Source organism: Chiloscyllium plagiosum, chromosome 10 (genome assembly GCF_004010195.1).
Source record: "Chiloscyllium plagiosum isolate BGI_BamShark_2017 chromosome 10, ASM401019v2, whole genome shotgun sequence".
Classification (NCBI taxonomy): domain Eukaryota; kingdom Metazoa; phylum Chordata; class Chondrichthyes; order Orectolobiformes; family Hemiscylliidae; genus Chiloscyllium; species Chiloscyllium plagiosum.
In genome coordinates this window covers 64,134,672-64,158,132 of record NC_057719.1, presented here as the reverse complement: position 1 = coordinate 64,158,132, position 23,461 = coordinate 64,134,672, and the positions used below count along the sequence as shown (strand labels likewise).

At 40.3% G+C, this 23,461-nt stretch overlaps 1 protein-coding gene across 1 annotated transcript; it reads right to left on the bottom strand.

Annotated features, from left to right (window-relative positions):
• Positions 1 to 2,227: 2,227 nt before the first annotated feature.
• Positions 2,228 to 22,809, bottom strand: plek2 (pleckstrin 2). Its single transcript, XM_043697936.1, has 9 exons — positions 22,661 to 22,809; positions 20,281 to 20,445; positions 17,395 to 17,576; positions 14,486 to 14,577; positions 11,613 to 11,800; positions 10,754 to 10,855; positions 8,692 to 8,775; positions 5,054 to 5,135; positions 2,228 to 3,093 (listed from the first exon to the last, which is right to left on the bottom strand). Exons 1-9 carry the CDS (start codon positions 22,706 to 22,708, stop codon positions 2,966 to 2,968), a joined length of 1,071 nt encoding a protein of 356 aa, XP_043553871.1. The 5' UTR covers positions 22,709 to 22,809; the 3' UTR covers positions 2,228 to 2,965.
• Between the last annotated feature and the right edge of the window lie 652 nt (positions 22,810 to 23,461).

Sequence of the window (23,461 nt, the reverse complement as noted above, 5' to 3'; positions counted from 1 at the left end):
GTATATGAATAGGAAGGGTTTGGAGGGATATGGGCCGGGTACTGGCAGGTGGAACTAAATTGGGTTGAGCATCTGGTTGGCATGGATGGGTTGGACTGAAGGGTCTGCTTCCATACTGTACATCTCTGAGTCTATGACTCTAAGTCCTCCTTGGGAATTTTTACATCCACCTGTAAAGGAGATTATTTCATCCAAACGTTAACACCACTCCTTTAGCACTGCATTTGAGTACAAAACCTGATGTGCTCAACTCTTGGAATCAATTTAAAGCGATCTTTGATTCAGGTGCGCAGTGCTACCATTGGAGCCACAGTTGACATTTGTTTTTTTTTGTAATGACAACACTGAAATATTCTGCATTTATATATCTTTCTGTGAGTCCAAAGTTTGCAGCTCTTCTGTCTTCAGCCCTGTCCCTCATCTTCTGATGTTAATTTTTCGCTGTATTTCTTATTTAAAGTTATAACGCATTTGAGAAATTGTCTTCTTGGTCTGCTACTGGAGTTGGCTAAATCAACCCTTTCAAATGCAAAATCCAGAAGATCAGTGGACAGGGTGTCTTCATAGAATCCCTACAATGGGGGAGCAGGCCATTCAGCCCCAGACCCTCTGAAGAGCACCTCACCCAGGCAAACCCCCCCACCCTATCCCTGTAATCCTGCATTCCCCCTAGCTAATCCACATAACCTGCACAACGCAGGACACCATGGGCAATTTAGCATGGCCCATCCACCTAACCTGCACATCTTTGGATTTTGGGAGGAACCCGGAGGAAACTCAAGTAGACATAGGGAGAATGTGCAAATTCCACACAGGCAGTCATCCAAGGCTAGAATTGAACCCAAATCCCTTGCACTATGAGGCAGCAGTGCAAACGGCTGAGTCACCATGCCAGATAGTGCTTGTCCATATTTGGTACGCTATGTGAAGCCCTGAAGACACTGAGTCAACAAAAGCCTTCTGCACCAAGAATGCGCCAAACATGGGTTGGTGATTGGAATATTAATTGTATTGTTCATATTCTGGAGTTTTAATTTGTGTAAGTCTGTTTTATTGGTACTTTCAACAAATCTCACAAAATAACAGTGCGAGACAGTGCACTTTTAAAACAGCCATCTGAAGCACACTTTTGCAAATCACCAATATCAATGAACTTGTTCTTTTTCAGTAATGTTTCTTTCCAGGCAGTACAGGGGAATATCAATCAGGCTTTCTGTTTACTATTCACCAATCTGCTGGATCGAAATATGGACAAGGACAAAAATAGATTTGTTTCAGATGAACCTTTTTGAGCGTTGCCAAGAACCTCCCTTAATGAGACAGGATAGATATGCAAAGATTGGTTCAGAAAAAGATGGAGTTCAATCTTTTTGCTGGTCTCCCATGTTAATAGCAAGTCTCCAGAGAGTTGTTTGTTTCTGTGTTACCATACTTCCTAGCAAGGAGGTCACCCATTAAAGGGGTGGGAAAAAAATAGTTCCTTTTCTTATCTCCACCCTATCAAACTAAACAGTTGTCTGAGCCAATTTTCCTACTTACCCTTCATCTGAAGAACACTCTCACTCTCCCACTCACTCTGTCCAAATCTTACCCAAAACTACCCACTCATTAACAAGCATGTCCATCACACATTATCCACGTGGCAAGGTTTGTAGGGGAAGATATCAGAATAAAAGTTAGATTTTTTTTAACTTCACATTCACTCTGAACGGGGGTATTTGGAAAGCAATAAGATGTAAGAACCTTCATTGAATCTCCCAACCCTAGCCAAAACCCTTCCTACTGCTCATGCTGAGTTTAACTCAAAGAGCACAGCAAGGATTCAGCTTGTAACCTTAATTCTCTGGACAGCATCACTTGCTCATTGGCTAAGTTCATTTAGAAGGAGATAAAAAAACAAATCTGTTGAGGTTTCCTTCAGCCTTTGTTTTTGATTTCTGCTCTAATTCAGCCCAAATTGACAACAGTGGGATGATGTGGAATCAGCCATCTGATTGGAATCTTTATGCACCGAGAAAAAGAGCTTTATAGGCTACTTTCCTCTAAAAGATATCACCTTCCACCAGTTGGCACGGGACAGCTGCCAGGAGTGGAAAACCTGGTTCATTCTCACCATCACCATCAATTGCTAGATCAGGAAAACAATCATTTGTAGCAAACCTATCTCTGTTCACTGGTGGGAATCAATTGACTCGAGATTGACCAGAGATGAGATAAAAGACTTCTAAACATTCAGCTTTCTCTTTTAATTATTAGATTTTTATCCTCTTAATTACATTCAAAAGCCACAGATCAGCCCATCTCCCACAAGTGAATTAAAAAAAAGAGTATTACTCAGCACCATGTAAAAGAGATCAGCAAAAATTCAAATATGTCAGTTATTTCCACAAAGTATTTATATTTGGGTACACATTAAAACAACAACATGACAAAAAAGGAACGAAAAATTACATCTAAAAAAATAAAGTGCATAAATAACAATTTGGAAAATTAAATACAAATACAAGACCTCACCTGTCTGAAACTTATTGTTTCTGTACACAAAGGCTGTACAATCTCAATTTGGTAACTCTATTCATAAAATATTAACAGATGGATAGTTAGCAAATATTAATCCAATGTTTAGATTATCCTCCTGTGTTTTTATTGCTTTATGTCCAAAGTCTACTAAGTTCACTCGACTCCGCCAGAAAGAGAGAGCATATTGTCAACAAAAGGTTATCCTTTTTGGCAAATTGTATGTTTGGCAAATATATATATATGTATAGGTGTGAGGGTGAAAGAGTGAGTGAGAAAGAAATAATATTTAACAAAATGTTTTCATTTTCATGACTGCATTCTCTGTGATATGTCACAAAAAACAAATCCAAACATCATGAATTGGAATTCCTTATTGAAATTTTGCTTCAATTCATTTTCTTTGTTATTCTTCCTAGCTCCAACTGCAAGCACCTTTGTACAAGGTCTATGTCACTTGTTTGATTGCCTGGATCCACTCTGACCTTTCAGCACGGGAACCGGCTTGAACGTAATAATGCACATCATCTGTGGTTATGATCTTGAAGAGATTACCCTGAACATTTCCCTTTATTCCTGAAAGATTGAATAATCAGAAAGATAAACATTTATACTTGCTATATCAAAACAAGGACAGTTTTTCTTCCTCAAGATAGTAAAAACTGATTGGGTGAGCCAATCTTTGTAGCTCCCTAATACAAGCCATAGCTTTGAAGAGATCTAGAAATCTCTAAAACAAGGAACATCATAACTTGGAAAGGACCAACACAATTGTAATTCCTTTTTTATTGCCTTTCAATGCAGTTCTACCAGTTGTTAATAAAAGACAAAGTAAGTCTGTAAGACCATAAGATCATAAGGCATAGGAGTGGAAGTAAAGCTATTCGGTCCATCGAGTCCACTCAGCCATTCAATCATGGCTGATGGGCATTTCAACGCCACTTACCCACACTCTCCCATAGCCCTTAATTCCTTGCGAGATTAAGAATTTATCAATCTCTGCCTTGAAGACATTTAACTTGGCCTCCACTGCGGTCCATGGCAATGAATTCCACAGGCCCACCACTCTCTGGCTGAAGAAATGTCTCCTCATTTCCGTTTTGAATTGACCCCCTCTAATTCTAAGGCTGTGCCCATTGCTCCTAGTATCCCCACCTGACAGAAACAAATTCCCAGTGTCCACCCTTTCTAAGCCATGCACTGTCTTGTAAGTTTCTATTAAATCTCCCTTCAACCTTCTAAACTCTAATGAACACAATCCCAGGATCCTCAGCTGTTCATTGTATGTTAGTTGAAACTTTATTGCTGGAACAGCACAGCAGGTCAGGCAGCATCCAGGGAACAGGAGATTCGACGTTTCGGGCACAGGCCCTTCTTCAGGGCCTTCTTCGGCCTGTGCCCGAAACGTCGAATCTCCTGTTCCCTGGATGCTGCCTGACCTGCTGTGCTGTTCCAGCAATAAAGTTTCAACTTTGATCTCCAGCATCTGCAGACCTCACTTTCTCCTCCATTGTATGTTAGGCCTACTATTCCAGGGATCATCTGTGTGAATCTGCGCTGGACATGCTCCAGTGCCAGTATGTCCTTCCCGAGGTATGGGGCCCAAAACTGGACACAGTATTCTAAATGGGGCCTAACCAGAGTTATATAATTTCTGTTATCGGATAAATATGTCAGATAACCTCCTATTTTCAAACTCACTGTATATACTGCACATTGCTACATCTTACTTATGTTGTCAAAGTTGACATCTCACTTAACACTAACTTGGTGGAGAGCTACCTCTCCAACAGGTAAGAGAATCATGGTGTAGTCTTTAAATCTGGGCTTCCCAAACTGGGGGCTGGGACTCCATGTGAAGGCATCCTCTTCCCTTTTGCTCTCACAGGTTACTTCTCCTAACTCTTCCAGCTCTAAGTTTTCACCAAGGGGTAGAAAATTTGGGAAGCGCTGCTTTATTCCTTAACATAGTGAAATGAAACCCATAGGTTGTGCACTTTGCAGACATACTCCTCATTAAGTATCTTAAACAGTGGAAAACCAGCTTAATTTCTGGTCAATGATTGTTGCCATGCTTGTCTTAGAAGTAAACTTTTCATAAATATTTGATTTGCAAATTGTTCTCAAAATGTGGGTGATATGAGCAAGTCCTGATTTATTGTCCTCCTAAAAAGATAATAGTCATTGTTCTTCATTAGTAACTGCATTGATAATTGAGCAGCTTGCTGGGATATTGCAGAGGCAATTAAGAGTCAACCAGGTTGTGGGAGGCTGAGCCAGGTTCTGCAGGAATTACAGGATCTCGTCCCTGAAAAACCAATTGTTTTTCATGATAATCCAAGAGTTTTTTTTATTTTTGACGGTAGCTTGCAAATTATCAGGTAGTTGGTTTGGACATTATCTTTTGTTGCTAACTCACGAATGACTGACCATAATGTTACTGTAATTTTTCACACAATTTAATTTTACAATGAAATTTTGCTGAACTGATCCATCTACCTTGACCTGTTTTTAATAATGAAAAACCAAGTCTCACCTGGTGGGATTCCATTGTCTTCCAAAGCAGACACCAAGCAGCCACGAAGTGAAAATCCACCAACCGGCTGATCATTTTTTTCCTAATGATGTAAGACAGTTACTTCAGGTCAATTGAGAAAAATCTTCCACTATTTACTCAAAGTTACTTTATGGAGTGTTAAAAGTATCAGAAACACACATTAAATGCAAGTTACAGTCAAATTTCTAATTCCAATGTTCCAGACATTTGTCGTTCTATAGGACACAGTCTCAACAAATTCTACATAGAGAAACTGGATTACAGTGAAGAAAGGCAAAAGTGCTACACCCCCACTCTCTCTCTCTGGCTGTTTTACATAATCACAGAATCAAGCAACATCCAGAACATAGGTAGCCTGGCAGACACAGCAGATAGCCTGTTCATGAAGTTTCTCATCTTTGTGGTAGGCCATACTGCATTTTCATTGTGCTGTATCTTCCGGGAGTACGAAAAGTTTGTAGGTCGTTCCTTCAAGCCACCATAGACTCTGTTCCTCCGGTGAGGTAGAGGTTAACAAGAGTACATCAAGAGAAGGGTGGATGAGATTTGATGGATTTCAGAGGACTTTTGTTTGGAGATCTGCATCCTTTTTTGCTGATGAAGCATTAGCTGGTAAAGAAAATTAAAATTCAGCTTTGAAACCCCAAAAGACAGCAACTCCAATAGTGCGGCTCTTCCTTGGGCACTAAACAGGAGTGTCAGCTGAGACTGTGTTTAAGTTACTGCATAAGATCATAAGAAATAAGAATAGGAGTAGGCAATTTGGCCCCTTGAACTTTCCCACTCTGCAATAGGGTTATGGCTGAACTACATTCTTCACATCCACTTTCCTGCCCTTTCTCTGTAATCCTTAATTCCCCTACTGACCAAGAAACTGTATATCTCAGCCTTAAATATACATCAGGACTCTGCCTCCACAGCTCTCTCTGTGGCAAGGAGTTCCAAACAATCTCAACCCTCGCAGGGGAGAAATTCCTCCACATCTCAGTCATAAAATTGCACACCTTTATCCTGAGACTGCAGTGGGTTTCAAACCTACAACCCTCTGACACACGGGGAAGATTGTTACTCAATGAGCAACAACTGACAGATCGTTTTGAATATTGTAGGTGCTCAGGCAGCACAGGTGGCTCAGTAGTTAGCACTGCTGCCTCACAGTGCAAGGGACCCAGGTTCAATTCCTGCCTCAGGTGACTGTCTGTGTGAGTTTCCTCTGGGTGCTCTGGCTTTCTCCCACACTCCAAAGATGTGCAGTTTAGATGGATTAGCTGTGGGAAATGCAGAGTTCCAGGGATAGGGTAGGGGAGTGACTCTGGGTATCATAGAAACATACAACATGGAAACAGACTCTTCAGTCCAACTCATACATGCAACCAGATATCCTATCCTAATCTAGACCCATTTGCTGGCACTTAGCCCCTGTCCCTCTAAACCCTTCCTATTCATACACCCATCCAGATGCCTTTTAAATGTTGTCATTGTACCAGCCTCCACCACTTTGTCTGGCAGCATGTTCCATACACACACCACAAATGTTGTCTCTTAAGTCCTTTTTAAATCTTTCCCCTCTCACCATAAACCTATGCTCTCTAGTTCTGGACTCCCCCACCCCAGGGAAAAGACCTTGTCTGTATATCCTATCCATGCCCCTCATAATTTTATAAACCTCTATAATGTCACCCCTCAGCCTCTGGCACTTCAGGGAAAATAGCCCCAGCCTATTCAGCCTCTCCCTATAGTTCAAATCCTCCAACTCTTGCAACATCCTTGTAAATCTTTTCTGGACCCTTTCAAATTTCACAACATCTTTTTGATAGGAGGGAGATCAGAGCTGCATGCAATATTCCAACAATGGCCTAACCAATGTCCTGTACAGCTGCAACATGACCTCCCAACTCTTGTACTCAATACTCTGACCAATAAAGGAAAGCATACCAAAACGCCTTCTTCACTATCCTATCTACCTGCGACTCTACTTTCAAAGTCTTATGAACCTGCATGCCAAGGTCTCTTTGTTCAGTAACACTCCCTAGGAACCTACCAGTAAGTGTATAAGTCCTGCCCTGATTTGCATTTCCAAAATGCAGCACCTCACATTTACCCAAATACCCATCTGCCACTCCTCAGCCCATTGGCCCATCTGATCAAGATCCCATTGTACTTTGAGGTAACCTTCTTCACTGTCCACTACACCTCCAATTTTGGTGTCATCTGCAAACTTACTAACTATACCTCCTATGTTCACATCCAAATAATTTATATAAATGATGAAAAGCGGTGGACCCCACACTGATCCTTGTGGCATACCACTGGTCACAGGCTTCCAGTCTGAAAGGCAATCCTCCACCACCACCCTCTGTCTTCTACCTTCAAGCCATTTCTGTATCCAAATGTACTTTACACAGAGGATGGTGGGTGTCTGGAACGCGTTGCCAGCAGAGGTGGTAGAGGCAGGCACGGTAGATTCGTTTAAGAAATATGTGGACAGATGCATGAGTAGGTGGGGAGTAGAGAGATACAAATGCTTAGGAATTGGGTGACAGGTTTAGACAGTAGATTTGGATTGGCTCAGGTTTGGAGGGCCGAAGGGCTGTAAATTTTCTTTGTTCTTTGTTTGTTCAAATGATTCCCTGTATTCCATGAGACCTAACCTTGCTAACCAATCTACCATGATGAACCTTGTCAAACACCTTTCTGAAGTCCATATTGATCACGTCCACTGCTCTGCCCTCATCAATTCTCTTTGTTACTTCTTCAAAAATCTCAATAAAGTTTGTGAGACATGATTTCCCACGCACAAAGCCATGTTGACTATCCCTAATAAGTCCTTGTCTTTCCAAATGCATGTAAATCCTGTCCCTCAGGATCCCATCCAACAATTTGCCCACAGCCAATGTCAGGCTCACCAGTCTATAGTTCCCTGACTTTTCTTTACCATCGTTCTTAATTAGTGGGATGCTCTTTGAAGAGTCAGTGTGGACTAATGTTGGGCTGAATTGCCTGTTTCCACACACTGTAGGGCTTCTAAAAAATGTGAATGTGGCTAGATCAACATAAAGAGCTAAATGTTAGTATGAAGTACCATTGTTTGCCTTTCTGAACAGCTAATGACCCATGTCCTGTGCTTGCTGTCGTATAGTATCTAAATTAGTAATAAAAGAATGATAGCATTTAACAAAACATGCTGAAAATATTCAGCAGGTCTGATTGGCAGCATCTGTAGAGACAGAAATAGAGCTAATATGTTTGATGACCTTTCATCAGAAACCCAATGATGAAAGTTCTGATGAAAAATATTTGATCTGACATGTTAGATCAATTTTGTATCTCTCTCCACGGATGCTACCTGTGCTGCTCGATATTTCCAGCATGTTTGTTTTATTCCAGATTTCTACATTATTTTGCTGTTGTATCAGAGCATTAACACTTAGCTGGGTTTCGATGCAAGGGGTGGAGAGGGGATGCAGGGAGGGGAACATATGTCCAAATTATGGGCTGATATTCAAAGTAGATACCCCACTCCAGTATGAGAACCAGTCTTATCACTCCTCAAGTGGTGTGACAGAGGCAGCTAGAGCTGCAGAGAAAATGCAAATTAATAAAAACATGACAGTAACCTTGCAGGGATCGTAATAATGCAGATGTGAAGGGTCTGCCCTCAAAACAAATCTTCTCACTTTCCAATTCTTCCTTTTGTGTCCCTAAATGAGAAGAGAAATTCATAATGTTCAGGCATCTGGAAGTGAGAAATATTAATGTTTTAGAGATAATATAATTTGCCATAACATTCTAACAGGTAGAGTCAGGTTGTACAACAGCTCCTGGAATGTACTGAGATAGAACACAATTTGGTCTGGCAGTACGGGCGACACGGTGGCACAGTGGTTAGCACTGCTGCCTCACAGCGCCAGAGACTCGGGTTCAATTTCCTCCTCAGGCGACTGACTGTGTGGAGTTTACACATTCTCCCCGTGTCTACACGAGTTTCCTCCGGGTGTTCCGGTTTCCTCCCACAATCCAAAAATGTGCAGGTCAGGTGAATTGGCCTGGCTAAATTGCCCGTAATGTTAGTGAAGGGATAAATGTAGGAGAATGGGTCTGGATGGGTTATGCTTCAGCAGGTCGGTGTGGACTTGTTGGACCGAAGGGCCTGTTTCCACACTGTAGGGAATCTAATAAATCTAATCTAAAATCTAATAAGTATCATTAGCCTTTCCATTGTTAAAATAACATACTTAACTTCACTGGCTCCCCACAAAACTTCAGTTTACACAACAGATAAGATCCATATTTAAATTCAAATCTTGAGCACATTTGAAGCAGATTTACGGATATTTAATCGTACTAGCTATTCCACAATAGAATTAATGTCTGAGCAAATATATACACTCAATTTGCAAACCAACCAGTGTAGTAAGTGAAAATGTAAACACGTTTTAACCATTCCTGTTATGTCACATCTAATTAAAACAAGGTCTTAAAAAAAGAATGATCCATTCTAAAGTTTCAAAGTGGCTGATTTTAACTTTATTTGGCAAATACACAAAAGGCCAAATCCATTATTTAGAAAACAACCCCAAAAGAACTGCAGATGCTGTAAATTAGAAACAAAAACAGAAATTGCTGGAAAAGCTTCAACAGGTCTGGCAACATCTGTGCAGAGAAATCGGAGCTAATGTTTCAGGTCAAGTCACCCTTCCTCAGATCTGAATTGCTTTTCCAGTATTTTCTGTTTTTGTTTCCACTATTTAGAAAGTTTGATTTTCCTGATCCCTGTGGAGATGAGATAGGAGGCAAGCAGATTGGGATAATATCAGAGACTGGAGAAAGGTGGCTTGCTGATGCATTCCCAATGCCAGGGAGGTTTCCTGGTTGAGGAACTGGATCAATTTGCTGTGCCATAGTCAGGCAGCCTACTGGAATCACATTTGTGGAGCAATGTAGCATTTTGCAAAGAGAGCAGCAACATTGCTCCCCACCTCATCCTCCACTCCCAACCAAATTCTCAACAGGTAGAGGATTGCCAACTCAATCAAGAAATGCCCCTGTAGCAGACCATCAGAGCTGGATGCTCCATGCATTAAAATTAATGCCAACAGCACAAAAGGCTGTAACTAAGACCCAAAGTAATACTCCATGTTAAAACGGCCTCACAATCCCTGAACCAGTGCTAACCTCCTTCAGTGAGCTCTGTCTATCACCCTTAATAGGTCAGTGAAGAGGGAAATAAGCACAAGGGGCATCAATTTGTGTCTGAACAGTATCGAAGTGGCCATTCCTCATGTGTGAGACGAGTCATCCTGAGTGAGATGTACAACCAGACTTGACCCTTTAACAGACATCGACACAGTAATACTTTCCAACAGTGGCCTTTGAATAATTAGCTGTTCGGCAAGTTTTCCCTTTATCAGGAACTTGGTAGTGACCAGGAATTGACCTCTATCCTTTCTGGTGTGTAATACTTCATTAACAAATTCAATTTAAAACTGTAGCAATTATTGTATCAACTCTGGGAAACATTGTCATAGATGGCATTTAGAGTCATAATTAAATAATGGTTATGCAGATTTTCTGAGAGAAGGCAGTGTTTTTTTTAAATCACAGGTACAATTTAACTCAGTTAATTGCAAAACATTTGCATTTAAAGCCAAATGAAACATAGATCAGGATTCAAGTTACCTGTTTCATCAAAAACCCCTGTTTCACAATCTTGCCACTAAGCTCCATGTGAGGTATTTCAATCTTATCATTTGAACTATCGGTCTTCCTCTCATTTTTTGCCTACAGTAAATGCAAAATACAAAAATTAAGGTTTTGTAGCTTCCAGTCTAGAATCTACCTTCCACCCCAGACCACCACCAGCACAATTCTTACCACATCTGTACTGGTAATAATTTAATCATAAACCATTCTTGGGCTATCACCATCACAGGTAAGGCCAGTTTTAATGCCCATCCTGAGTTATCCTTGAACTGATTGACTCTGAACTATCCTCTGAAATGGATTAGCAAGTTAACCATATTTCTGTGGGCATAGATAGAACAAATTCAGTAAGGATTTGAGGTTGTTTCCCCTAAAGAACATTAGTGAACCAGATGGGATTTTTTTCTGGCAATCTGGTAATTTAATGATTATCAACAATAATGAGACTAATATTTTACTTCAAATTTATTAAGTTTAAATTTCCACTTGTATCATAGCAAGGCTTGAATTCATTCCAAAAGCATTAGCTTGGACCTCGAGATTACTCGGTCAGTAACATTACTGCAATGTTGGGCAGAATAAAACATAGCTAAACCCCCTACACAGCATCCAGCCCCATTCATGCAGCAGGAAATGTAAAGGAGAAAAAAAAAATTCTATCATGTTGTTACGAGCAGTGTCTGGAAATTCACATCTCATACCAGGATTAACATCCCTAACTTGGGTGGCATGCTAGATGTACACTGGCACTATATTCCCAAAATATCTTTAGAAGAGGAGGAAATGCACAGGGACAAAAGGAAAAAAAATGCACTATACACTAGACGAAACTTACAAAACAGTAAAGTGCAGTTGAATCATCGAGAAACTGCTCTGTGCCAGCAAAATTCCAAACAGCTTTTGTACTTTTATTTCCGACTGGTTTAATGAGGTCATCTTCAATTAGCAGGGATGCTAAAGTGACACCATCTGAACGAGAATTGACAACGTTCCTGGACACCAGCCAGTCAATCACTGTAGAGCCTATGGAGAGAAGAATGAAGATATTAAGACATTAGCAAAAGAGTCATAGTTGGACTCGAAATGTTACCTCGGTCTCTCTCTTCATTGATGCTGCCAGACTTGCTGTGCTTTTCCAGCGTTTTTGGTGTTTGTTTGAGATAATTAGTCTGACTCACTGAGAATATGGAGAGTCAAAGCTTTCCAAGCTGTCAGGTTGAAAAAAACAGTGGGCCTACGATCTAAAATTATATCTTTAAAACTAAGGTCTTATTGAAAGAATCACACTGCAAAACCTATACACTAATTTCATTTTGTTTCCTTTTACTCTCTTTTTTTAAGAAAAGACCTTCTGTTCCAAAAGGGACAATAGTCTTTGGCTTTTCTCATGCCATGTTCAAAAACCAATCTTTTCAAGAATTAGTTACCAAATGAAAACAAACATGAACAATTTAGTGTATCAGATGTTGACACAAATTGGGAATTCAAATGTGTTGCCTAGTCACACCCATGAACACAATAAGAGAATTACAGAGACACCCGACAGTCAAAGGACACGGAAACTCTAGTATTCAGCAGTGAAGGTCAAATCCAGAAACAACAGCAGCCGGTCAGAAAGGTTAATGAGAAAAAAAATGTTCACCCAATAGAGCCCTACATTTTCAAAGTTCCTGATTTATTTTTCTGCTAATAGCAAAAATGGTTATGGGGATAATATGAGGTAAAAGGTACCCCCTATTGATCATATCAAATATCAGAGAAGGTGAATGGGCTGAATAACCTACTTTTGATCTTGTATTCCTGTCATTGCCAACTATCCACCCTTGCTCAGCCATTCAATTTTTCTGAATTTCACAGAAGTTTGACAGCTTTTCTTCCTTTATCAAACCTATATTTCATATGTATTTAACCAAGATTTCACCCGCAAATACTTTTTGTTTCCCAAGTTCTGTGCAGTATTTTTGTACTCTGGGTAACAACACTGCATTTTCCAGAGACTACACTGACAGTGAATACCGTTGACGTGCACAACTTTTTCAACTGTTAATGTCGCTTTTATTCTGACTTCTGACAAAATGTGCTCTTTTTAGGAAAAAGCACAAGAGCACTTAGCGATCCACAGTGTTTGTCATTCAATAATATCGTGACTGATCCATGACTTGACTTACTGTCTTCATTTTTCACTGTTAAAAGATTCAAAACAAGATCCAAATACTTCCATAATTTTTTTCCAGAAGTAAAATCTGAATTCACAGAATAATTACTATAAAGGTGACTTCTTGTGCTTTCCTTAACATAGTTCCGCCCTTTAAATAAATTTACATGGGGAGATTATAGCTCCCTAAACAGCCACCTTGTGTCAATATAAAGAAAATTGTTTGTTTAATTAATATTAATTGGCATACACTGTGAATGAACTGGTAGAGAAAATAAGCTAATTTTCAATTGTATACAAATCAAGATTTCTAAATAATTGTTTGTCCTTTTGCAGCTATATAAAAGAAGTCATGGTGTATTGAGACTTCTGGATGAAACATTAGTGGAGGATAGTGTGCAGTTTTGAGTTCTATAGTATAGGAAATATGCTAAGTTAGAATGCCACCTGACATGAGGAAATATAAATGCAAATAGTGTGCTCAATTCTTCTGTGTTTCATGGTGAGAGTCTAGTAAATAGTCTATGCTCACTCTGTTTGATTAGTTAAACCTTGAGTATTAACTCAGAACAAAATAAGCAAATTACACAGAAGCTACTTTTAAACATTTAAATCAATATTTCAAACATTATATAAAATGTTGGATAAAGTTACAACTCATTCAGAAACTAATGACATCTCTGCATTGTTCTAAAGAAAACTAAACATGAAAGATACGCAACACGAAGAATGACATGAAGAATTGGGACTGCTTTTATCAGAATAGTGCAATTTGATGAAGGTGTTCAAAACTGATACAAAGATAATTGAAATTGTTTCCAGCAATTCAGGGGTCTGGAATAAAATAGCAGCGACTGAAGGCTAATTCATCCTGAAAGCAGCATCACCTTTTGGACACAGTGTGTCAGTCTGTAAGAATCAGTTAGTAACCAAAGGAGAGAACAAGTCACCATTGAAGAATAATTTCAGCAGATGACCGAAGGGGCAATAAATGAATAGGAACCACAATGGATACATGGGATTAAGTCAATGTGACTCTATTTAATCATGATGTTATTCAAAAATATTTTAAGTGCTTGAATCAAAATAAATCCTTTATTATTATTATTAAACTAAAGTGAATAAGTACCACTAAAACTGAATGACATTTGATGGGTCTGCAAACCAATGCAAATGGTCATGGAAATAGCTGCAGGTCTTATCACCTTCTGGATGAAATGGGAAGAGAAAGCAAAAGAGGTGGTGGTGAATTAACCAAGGCACCCATCCTTCATAGCTGCCAAGTCACTGTGACTGGGAGATGTACATTGTACAGTGGGTGGGGGTGGGGTGGAGTCAGACGAGGAAAGTATAAAGGCTTACTGTGATCCCAAACAAAGTCAAACAGCTTGTTAGTGCACATTGTTCAAAGTACACATGTGAATGGTCATTTGAACATGGTACAAGAGGACTGTGTGGAGCTACATCTTCAGATGGAGAGGGAAGAAAATTAGACAGAGAAATTGTAAAATTAAACTTGAACCTTCTCCAAGTTTCCTCTTTGCCTTGCTTACCTGTGAAACACAGTTTGTAGGTATTCCCATATTCGCCATTTGTCATCTCTTTGATCCCACTGTTGGACTCTTGCATGTCAATGATTAAATGACTACAAATTAAGAAGATGGTATTATTTATTTTATATATTTATCCATTCTCAGATGTGGAGTGCTGCTGGAAACATATTTATTGCCCAGTCCTAAATGTGCTGAGAATTTGGTAAGAGACTTCTCCTTGAATTGCTGAAAGTAGCTCTAGTACAACTGACACCTTTGTGGGTCACTTCAGAGACCAATTAGGAGTCAACAACATTAATGTGGGTTTGGTGTCACAAATAGACCAGATCAAATAGCATGGCAGATTTCCTTCCCTGAAAGAAATTAGTAAGCAGTTGAGTTTTAAGGACCATGGACAAATTATTGTTACCAGCTTCAGATTTCTCGATGGTTTTTCATATCTAAATAAAAAATTCTCAGATGTCCTGGACACCGAGATCTCTCTGCTCATCTACACTACCAAGAATCTTACCATTAGCCCAGTACTTTGCATTCCGGTTACTCCGACCAAAGTGAATCACCTCACACTTGTCCACATTAAACTCCATTTGCCACCTCTTAGCCCAGCTCTGCAGCGTATCTATGTCTCTCTGTAACCTACTACATCCTTTGTCACTATCCTCAACTCCACTGACCATAGTGTCATCTGCAAATTTACTAACCCACCCTTCTACAACCCTCATCCAGGTCGTTTATAAAAATGACGAACAGCAGTGGACCCAACACCGACCCTTGTGGTACACCACTGGTAACTGGACTCCAGGATGAACATTTCCCATCAACCACCACCCTCTGTCTTCTTTCAGCAAGCCAATTACTGATCCAAACTACTATATCTCATACAATCCCATTCCTCCGCATTTTGTACAATAGCCTACTGTGGGGAACCTTATCGAACACCTTGCTGAAATCCATATACATCACATCAACCAGTTTACTCTCATCTACCTGTTTGGTCACCTTCTCAAAGAACTCAATAAGGTTTGTAAGGCAAGACCTACCCTTCACAAAACCGTGCTGACTATCCCTAATCAAATTATTCTTTTCTAGATAATTATAAATCCTATCTCTTATAACCTTTTCCAACATTTTACCAACAACTGAAGTAAGGCTCACTGGTCTATAATTACCAGGGGAACCACATTTGCTATCCTCCAGTCTTCTGGCACTATTCCTGTAGACAATGACAATTTAAAGATCAATGCCAAAAGCTCAGCAATCTCCTCCCTGGCTCCGCAGAGGATCCCAGGATAAATCCCATTCGGCCCAGGGGACTTATCTATTTTCACACTCTGCAGGATTTCCAATACCTATTCCTTGTGAACCTCAATCACACCTAGTCTAGTAGCCTGTATCTCAGTATTCTCCTCGACAACATTGATGTTTTCTAGAGTGAATACTGTTGAAAAATATTCATTTAGTGCTTCCCGTATCTCCTCTGACTCCACACGCAACTTCCCACTACTATCCTCGACTGGCCCTAATCTTACTCGCGTCATTCTTTTATTCTTAAATACCTATAGAAAGCCATAGGGTTTACCCTGATCCTATCCGCCAACAACTTCTCATGTCTCCTCCTGACTCTTCTGAGCTCTCTCTTTAGGTCTTTCCTGGCTACCTTGCAACCCTTTAGTGCCCTAACTGAGCCTTCATATCTCATCTTAACATAAGCCTTCTTCTTCCTCTTGACCAGAGATTCCACTTTCTTCGTAAACCACAGCTCCCACGATCTACAGCTTCCTCCCTGCCTGACAGGTACACACTTATCTAGGACACACAGTAGCTTTTCCTTGAATAGGCTCCACATTTCTAATGTGCCTATCCCATGCAGTTTCCTTCTCTATCCTATGCTTCCTAAATCTTGCCTAATCGCATCATAATTGTCTATACCCAAGCTGTAACTCTTGCCCAGTGGTATACACCTATCCCTTTCTATCACTAAAGTAAACATAACAGAATAGTTCAATAGACTCACAACCGTTGGAGAGAAAAAAAATTACCTCATCTCTGACAACCCCTTAGTTTTGCAACAAATAGTTCTAGATTCTCCCAAAAGAGGAATTGTGCTCTCCAAATCAGTCCTGTCAAGATCCCTAAGTATTGTGTATGTTTTAAACAAGAATATAAAGATAATCACAGTAATGGTGACCCTGACAATATCCATAATAATCACCAAATCTCACCATGGAAAGGAGATCTGCATTTGGTCTTTATATGTCTGTGCATTAACAGCTATGTGGTTGATTCCTAACTACCATAAGAAATAGTCACTCAGCAATTAAGTACGGGCATCGAAAAGTGTGGTGTTGGAAAAGCACAGGTCAAGTGGCATCTGAGGAGCAGGTGAGTCGACGTTTTGGAAATAAGCCCTTCATCAGGAATGTTGGGGGTGGGGATGCAGGAAGGGGGCTGAGAGATAAATGGGGGGATGGGTAGGGCTGAGGGAAAGGTAGCTTGGAAGGTGATAGGTAGATGCAGGTGGGGGATGATGGTGATAGGTCAGAGCGGAGGGTGGAGCGGATAGGTGGGAAGCAAGCTGGATGGGTGTGAGAATTCAATAGGCTGGTGCCAGTTGGAGGGTTGGATCTGGGATGAGGTGGGGGCGAGGGGAGATGAGGAAACTGGTGAAATTGAAGTTAAATTAAGGATGGGCAACAAGTATTGGCTTTGCCTGTGATGCCCATATCCTATCAAAGTGTAAAGATGAATTTCACAAATAGAATGGCAATTTGGTATGACTTTATTGTCACTCAGCCCATGTAGAACTATCCTCTGAAATAAGACAGCAATTTGTGAACCAGAAGGAAAAAATATTGAGGTAAGGAAAACAAGATATACTGAAAGCTATGAAACAGAGGAGTGATGCTTACCTGAGGCAAATATTTGCCGGTAGTTCAAAGGCCATGTTTGAACCATTTGATTGCTCTTGACCTTCTGGATTTGATGCTCTAATCATTTTTTGAATGTCCGCAGCCCAAGAATCTCGCTGCTCGCGGGAAGAAGCTTCGAGGAAATGCTCAACAGAATTCTTTGCCTTCAATTTAATCACCAGCTGGAATATAGGTGAATATTTCTTTCAGACTTGATTTCAAAAGTCTTGTGCTCAGTGACAAAACTTTCCAGCAATAGACTCTCGGCACCTCTCTTTGACATTCAACAGCAATACCATCACTGAATTCTCCACTATCAACATCCCGGAGACTTCCCAGTAAGCAGAAATGACACTGGACCAGGAATATAAATGCTGCAGCTACAACAGTCGGTCAGAGGCAAGTGTTCTGTAGTGAGTGACTCACCTTCTGACTCCCCAGTGCCTTTCGACAAAACACAAGTCTGCAGTGTAATGGAATACTCTCCACTTACATGGACGAGTGCAGTTCCAGCACTCATCAAGGACAAAGCAGCCCCCTCAAAGCAGAAGCATCTGCCACCAGTACAGTAAGGAGCAGCAAGCATTATGCATGAGATGCACTGCAGCAAATTGCTGGAACTTCTTCAACAAATTTTCCCAAACTCATGATTTTTAGCTTTTGGAACATAGCAGGAACATGGGAACACCACCAGCTCTAATATCTCAAGTCACACACTATTCTGAATTGAAAGTATTTACTGTTCCTTCACCTTCACCAATTCTTGGAACTCCCTCTCTCATCATATTGTGTGTATACACCTACACTGCAGAGATTGCAACAGTTAAAGAAGGCAGTTCACCACTGTCTATTCAATGCCTTGCAAAAGACTCCCACATCTTATGATTAAATAATACTGATAATGTAACGCAATTGTGCAATTTGCATTCCTTCAAACATTGCTGAGGGAATGCAGATCTGTCAAGGGTCTAAATGCACTGGATCATTGTAAAACAATGCTTTTGGAATCAAGCAGTTCTTGTCTATGCTGTTAAATGATCTCATCCTGGAAGGTGGTTCCAGGTTGCACCGCATGAAATGTGTCAATTCTTAGTCCCTCTGCTGTAAGAACTATCTGGGCTCACAATTTGATCAACGTAAAAGAAAAACAAATAATGTTTAAGCTTTTTGACTAGCTTAATAGAGAATTCACATCCATACAGAATTATGATAATTATGAAGAATGGAGGTTGGCAAACGTGGTGCCACTGTTTAAGAAAGGCGGTAAAGACAAGCCAGGGAACTATAGACTGGTGAGCCTGACCTCGGTGGTGGGCAAGTTGTTGGAGGGAATCCTGAGGGATAGGATGTACATGTATTTGGAAAGGCAAGTACTGATTAGGGATAGTCAACATGGCTTTGTGTGTGGGAAATCATTTCTCACAAACTTGATTGAGTTTTTTGAAGAAGTAACAAAAAAGATTGATGAGGGCAGAGCAGTAGGTGTGATCTATATCGACTTCAGTAAGGCGTTCAACAAGGTTTCCCATGGGAGACTGATTAGCAAGGTTAGATCTCACGGAATACAGGGAGAACTAGCCATTTGGATACAGAACTGGCTCAAAGGTAGAAAACAGAGGGTGGTGGTGGAGGGTTGTTTTTCAGACTGGAGGCCTGTGACCGGTGGAGTGCTACAAGGATCGGTGCTAGGTCCTCTACTTTTTGTCATTTACATAAATGATTCGGATGCGAGTAAGTTTGTAAATGACACCAAAATTGGAGGTGTAGTGGACAGCGAAGAGGGTTACCTCAGATTACAAAAGAATCTGGACCAGATGGGCCAATGGGCTGAGAAGTGGCAGATGGAGTTTAATTCAGATAAATGCAAGGTGCTGCATTTTGGGAAAGCAAATCTTAGCAGGACTTATACACTTAATGGTAAGATCCTAGGGGGTGTTATTGAACAAAGAGACCTTGCAGTGCAGGTTCATAGATCCCTGAAAGTGGAGTTGCAGGTAGACAGGATGGTGAAAAAGGCATTTGGTATGCTTTCCTTTATTGGTCAGAGTATTGAGTACAGGAGTTGCGAGGTCATGTTGCGGCTGTACAAGACATTGGTTAGGCCACTGTTGGAATATTGCGTGCAATTCTGGTCTCCTTTCTATTGGAAAGATGTTGTGAAACCTGAAAGGATTCAGAAAAGATTTACAAGGATGTTGCCAGGGTTGGAGGATCTGAGCTACAGGGAGAGGCTGAACAGGCTGGGACTGTTTTCCCTGGAGCGTCGGAAGCTGAGGGGTGACCTTATAGTGGTTTACAAAATTATGAGGGGCCTAGATAGGATAAATAGACAAAGTCTTTTCCCTGGGGTCAGGGAGTCCAGAACTAGAGGGCATATGTTTAAGGTGAGAGGGGAAAGATATAAAAGAGACCTAAGGGGCAATGTTTTCACACAGAGGGTGGTACGTGTATGGAATGAGCTGCCAGAGGATGTGGTGGAGGCTGGTACAATTGCAACATTTAAGAGGCATTTGGATGGGTATATGAATAGGAAGGGTTTGGAGGGATATGGGCCGGGTGCTGGCAGGTGGGACTCGATTGGGTTGGGATATCTGGTCGGCATGGACAGGTTGGACCGAAGGGTCTGTTTCCATGCTGTACATCTGTATGACTCTATGACTCTACAAATAGGATGACAGCTCAGTTGAAGTGATAATGAAGACGCAACCATGGCTTAGTGGTCCTGGGAGGAATGGGGCAAAGAAAGCCAACCAGGGATTGTGAATTTGCAGAACAATGAAGGAACTGTCAGAAAGGAATATCCAATTGAGATTTTATATTCAATTGTAAAATTGCACAGTTAGAAGAAACAAGGATTTAGACAACAGCATGTTTTGTAGTTCTTACCGGCCTGTTTTCATAATCCATACAGGGACAGTAGAGAGTACATCCTTCCAGAGAAATAATGCGTCTGGGACGAGACTCCTTCTTTCCTCCTTCTATTTTGTAGTAGAGAAGCTGGTCCTTGGACAATACAAACCATCTCACTTTCCAGTTGTGAACAATGTGACCCTGAAAAGAAAAGTTTATCTTAAAAACCTTGCAAGCAAACCCTAAAGTACAGAAACTTCACACTAGGCCAACACACATTTAAATGTTTTTTTCAGAAGAAAATGTATTTATCCACATCAGCACTGAATTTTAATAAATTGGGGACAAAAGCATTTTTTAAAGGTAATGTTCATTGTTCTATGAAACAAACCAGTGGAAAAGGAGCTGCATCTCTAAGCAGGTAGCACTGCTTGAATGATGTCAATTCTTAAATCCTGTGCTGTAAGAAATACCTTATTCATAATGCGATAATTTAAAAGAAAAAGAAATAATGTTTAGCTCTTTGACTAGCTTAGTAGAGAATTCACATTCAAACCAAATTATGACAATTAAACAGGATGACAACCATGTACGAGACAGGTTTTTCACAATGCATCTATATAATTAAATGACTTGCTTTAAGTGCATACCTATGAAGGTATGTGAGCATTTAATTAGCTATAATCCACAAAGGACGTTTAGCATCTCTCTCTTGTAGAGAGAGATGTAATTATTATATTTAGCTGGAGGGGCACTACTCTGTGAATGTGGGACAAGGTGAGGAGGCAGGGGTCCATGATCCATAAGGCGTAAGAGGATTGACTTTTGCAGTTGGAATCAATCTGCCTTTTACTGTAGCGAGCCTGTACATTTAAGTTATCACAACAAACTTGAAATCCTGACTAATTCATATCATGCTTAAATGTTAATTGCAAAACTCGCAGTTGGCACTCATTGCATCAAATTATGATAAGACAGAGAAGAAATATCAACAAGAACCTACAAGCAGCACAAAAAAAAATAAACAATGAACAAGAAAATAACATTCTCAATATATTTTTTCAAGTGTTCTTTGGTTGCTATTTTCCTTTTGCATTAACACAATCCTATGGTGCAATGAACTATTATTTTTAAGACAACAAGCTGAATTGGTACACCGAATGGACACGTTGTGGGGAGAAAACAGACTTTTCTTTCCTCTGACATTTTACTCCTGGTGATATGGTATTGAATCATTCATAAGATTCCAAATGATGGTTAATTCATTTCAGCAGCTGAGATTATAATGGACCTGCTCATCAGCACTAGGGATCAGAGAAAAAAGAAACAAAACTCATTCCTGTTGAAGGGCTTTTGCCTGAAACGTCGATTTTCCTGCTCATCGGATGTTGCCTGACCTGCTGTGCTTTTCCAGTACCACTCTAATCTTGACTCTGATCTCCAGCATCTGCAGTACCCACATCTGCCTATGAAACAAAACTGGTCAAGTGTACTTCCAGTTTGGATCCATTGTCTCCAGTTGGACATCTTTGGATATTAGCTCTTTTAGCTATGACTCCTTCTGCAATCAAATATTCCCCTCACACTGTCTTGTGGATAAAGAGCAATGGAGCAATATATCTTCTCACATTCCTGGGACTGTACTTCAGTTTTCTTTTACCTCCAGGTCACACAGTCGGGAGAATGATGGAATTATAGAACAGAAAAGCACAAGCGGAGGCCATTCAGCCCATTGTGCGTACATGAGATAACAAAGAAAATGTCCTAACACTGCCTGTGTCACCTTGCTTCAATTCTGCTTTTCAGAATGGTGCCAATAACCACATAAAAGACTGCAGTCTCTGCCTCCTGAACAAAGGAGACAAAACAGCTCTCCAGACAAATATGGCGATAAAGAGAGGTTTTACAAGCCTCAGCCTCAGTGATTTAGTATCATGATTGTTCCACATCATGGAAAGAGCAACAAGATACAATAGTCTCTCACCTCCAAGAAAGGCAACATATACCAGTGGTGATTAATGAGAGTGGGAAGAAAAATTAGTGAGGGAGTGTTTCAATTCCCAACTTGCAAATACTCAAGTATTATGTACATTGGAGTCCAAGGGATGAAAGAATTTGGGAGAAACAAACTTAAAGAAACCAAAGGAGCAGCTAATAAAGTGAAAAAATATAGAAAAAAAGAACAGAAGTATCAGAAAGTATTTCTGTGTGACGTTTAGGCTTTAATTTTACATGGCAGAATTTTTACAGTACACTGAAAACATTTTCAAACTCCTCCCAGCACTAATTACAGATTTAAAGCAATCATGATTTGCACTGATTCAGTTTTAAGGTCGTCACTGTAAATATCAAGCAGTACTGGCACAGGAATTATTTTACCAGGTCAAATGAGAGATAATAAATCAGATTCTCTTACCCTTTTGACCAAGAATCCCTCTCTTGATACAGCTGTTTCTCGTTGCATGTTAACTGACAAATATCCAGGTTCCCTCTGTGCTCAGCACCAAATTGCCAAGCTTTAAATATTGCAGGAAATGCCTCATTGAGACACGCTGATGAGTCAGCCGTCCTCTCCACACCTTACTTACAGTCTGTATGACTAATTCTGAGTAATGTTTGCCTCCAGCAGGTTACTTCAGAAACAGGATTTGACCAGCAGGTGTTGTGAATAAAACATTCCCTTTATGGCTGGTAAGAAAATCAGAAGGACACAACAACCTTTCACAGGAAACAGTGAAGTGCCTTGGATTTGAGGGATTTTGTAAAGGCATCCAACACAGAGGCTTCATCAAGAAATTTAGGTGGGCTTCTGTTGTTACTTGCGCAGGCAAGGACAAGACGATTTGGTCATTTCCAGCAGCACATGCAAGTGACAAGGTGATATGTTTCAATCAATTTTCTACACTTGAAAAAAAACAACACAAGGTTTGAGACTGTACTTGCATTCATAGCACCTTTCATAAGGCACAGAATAAATTGTTTCCTGATGTCTTCTCACTATTCTTTCAAAGAGAAGTTTGGCATTTATGGTCTAACCTATGGCAATGAGATAATTAACCAGTAGATGCCTTGTTGAAATTCATAGCTCCCTCTTTTCTGTGTAACTACTCCTGTCCTATCCAATGGTACAGTTTGGAATTTTAGAAAGCAAGTGTATTGGCCCAACTCATGGAGAACAAATTAGAGATGGCATAACAGTATTCTGGCCCAGAATCAC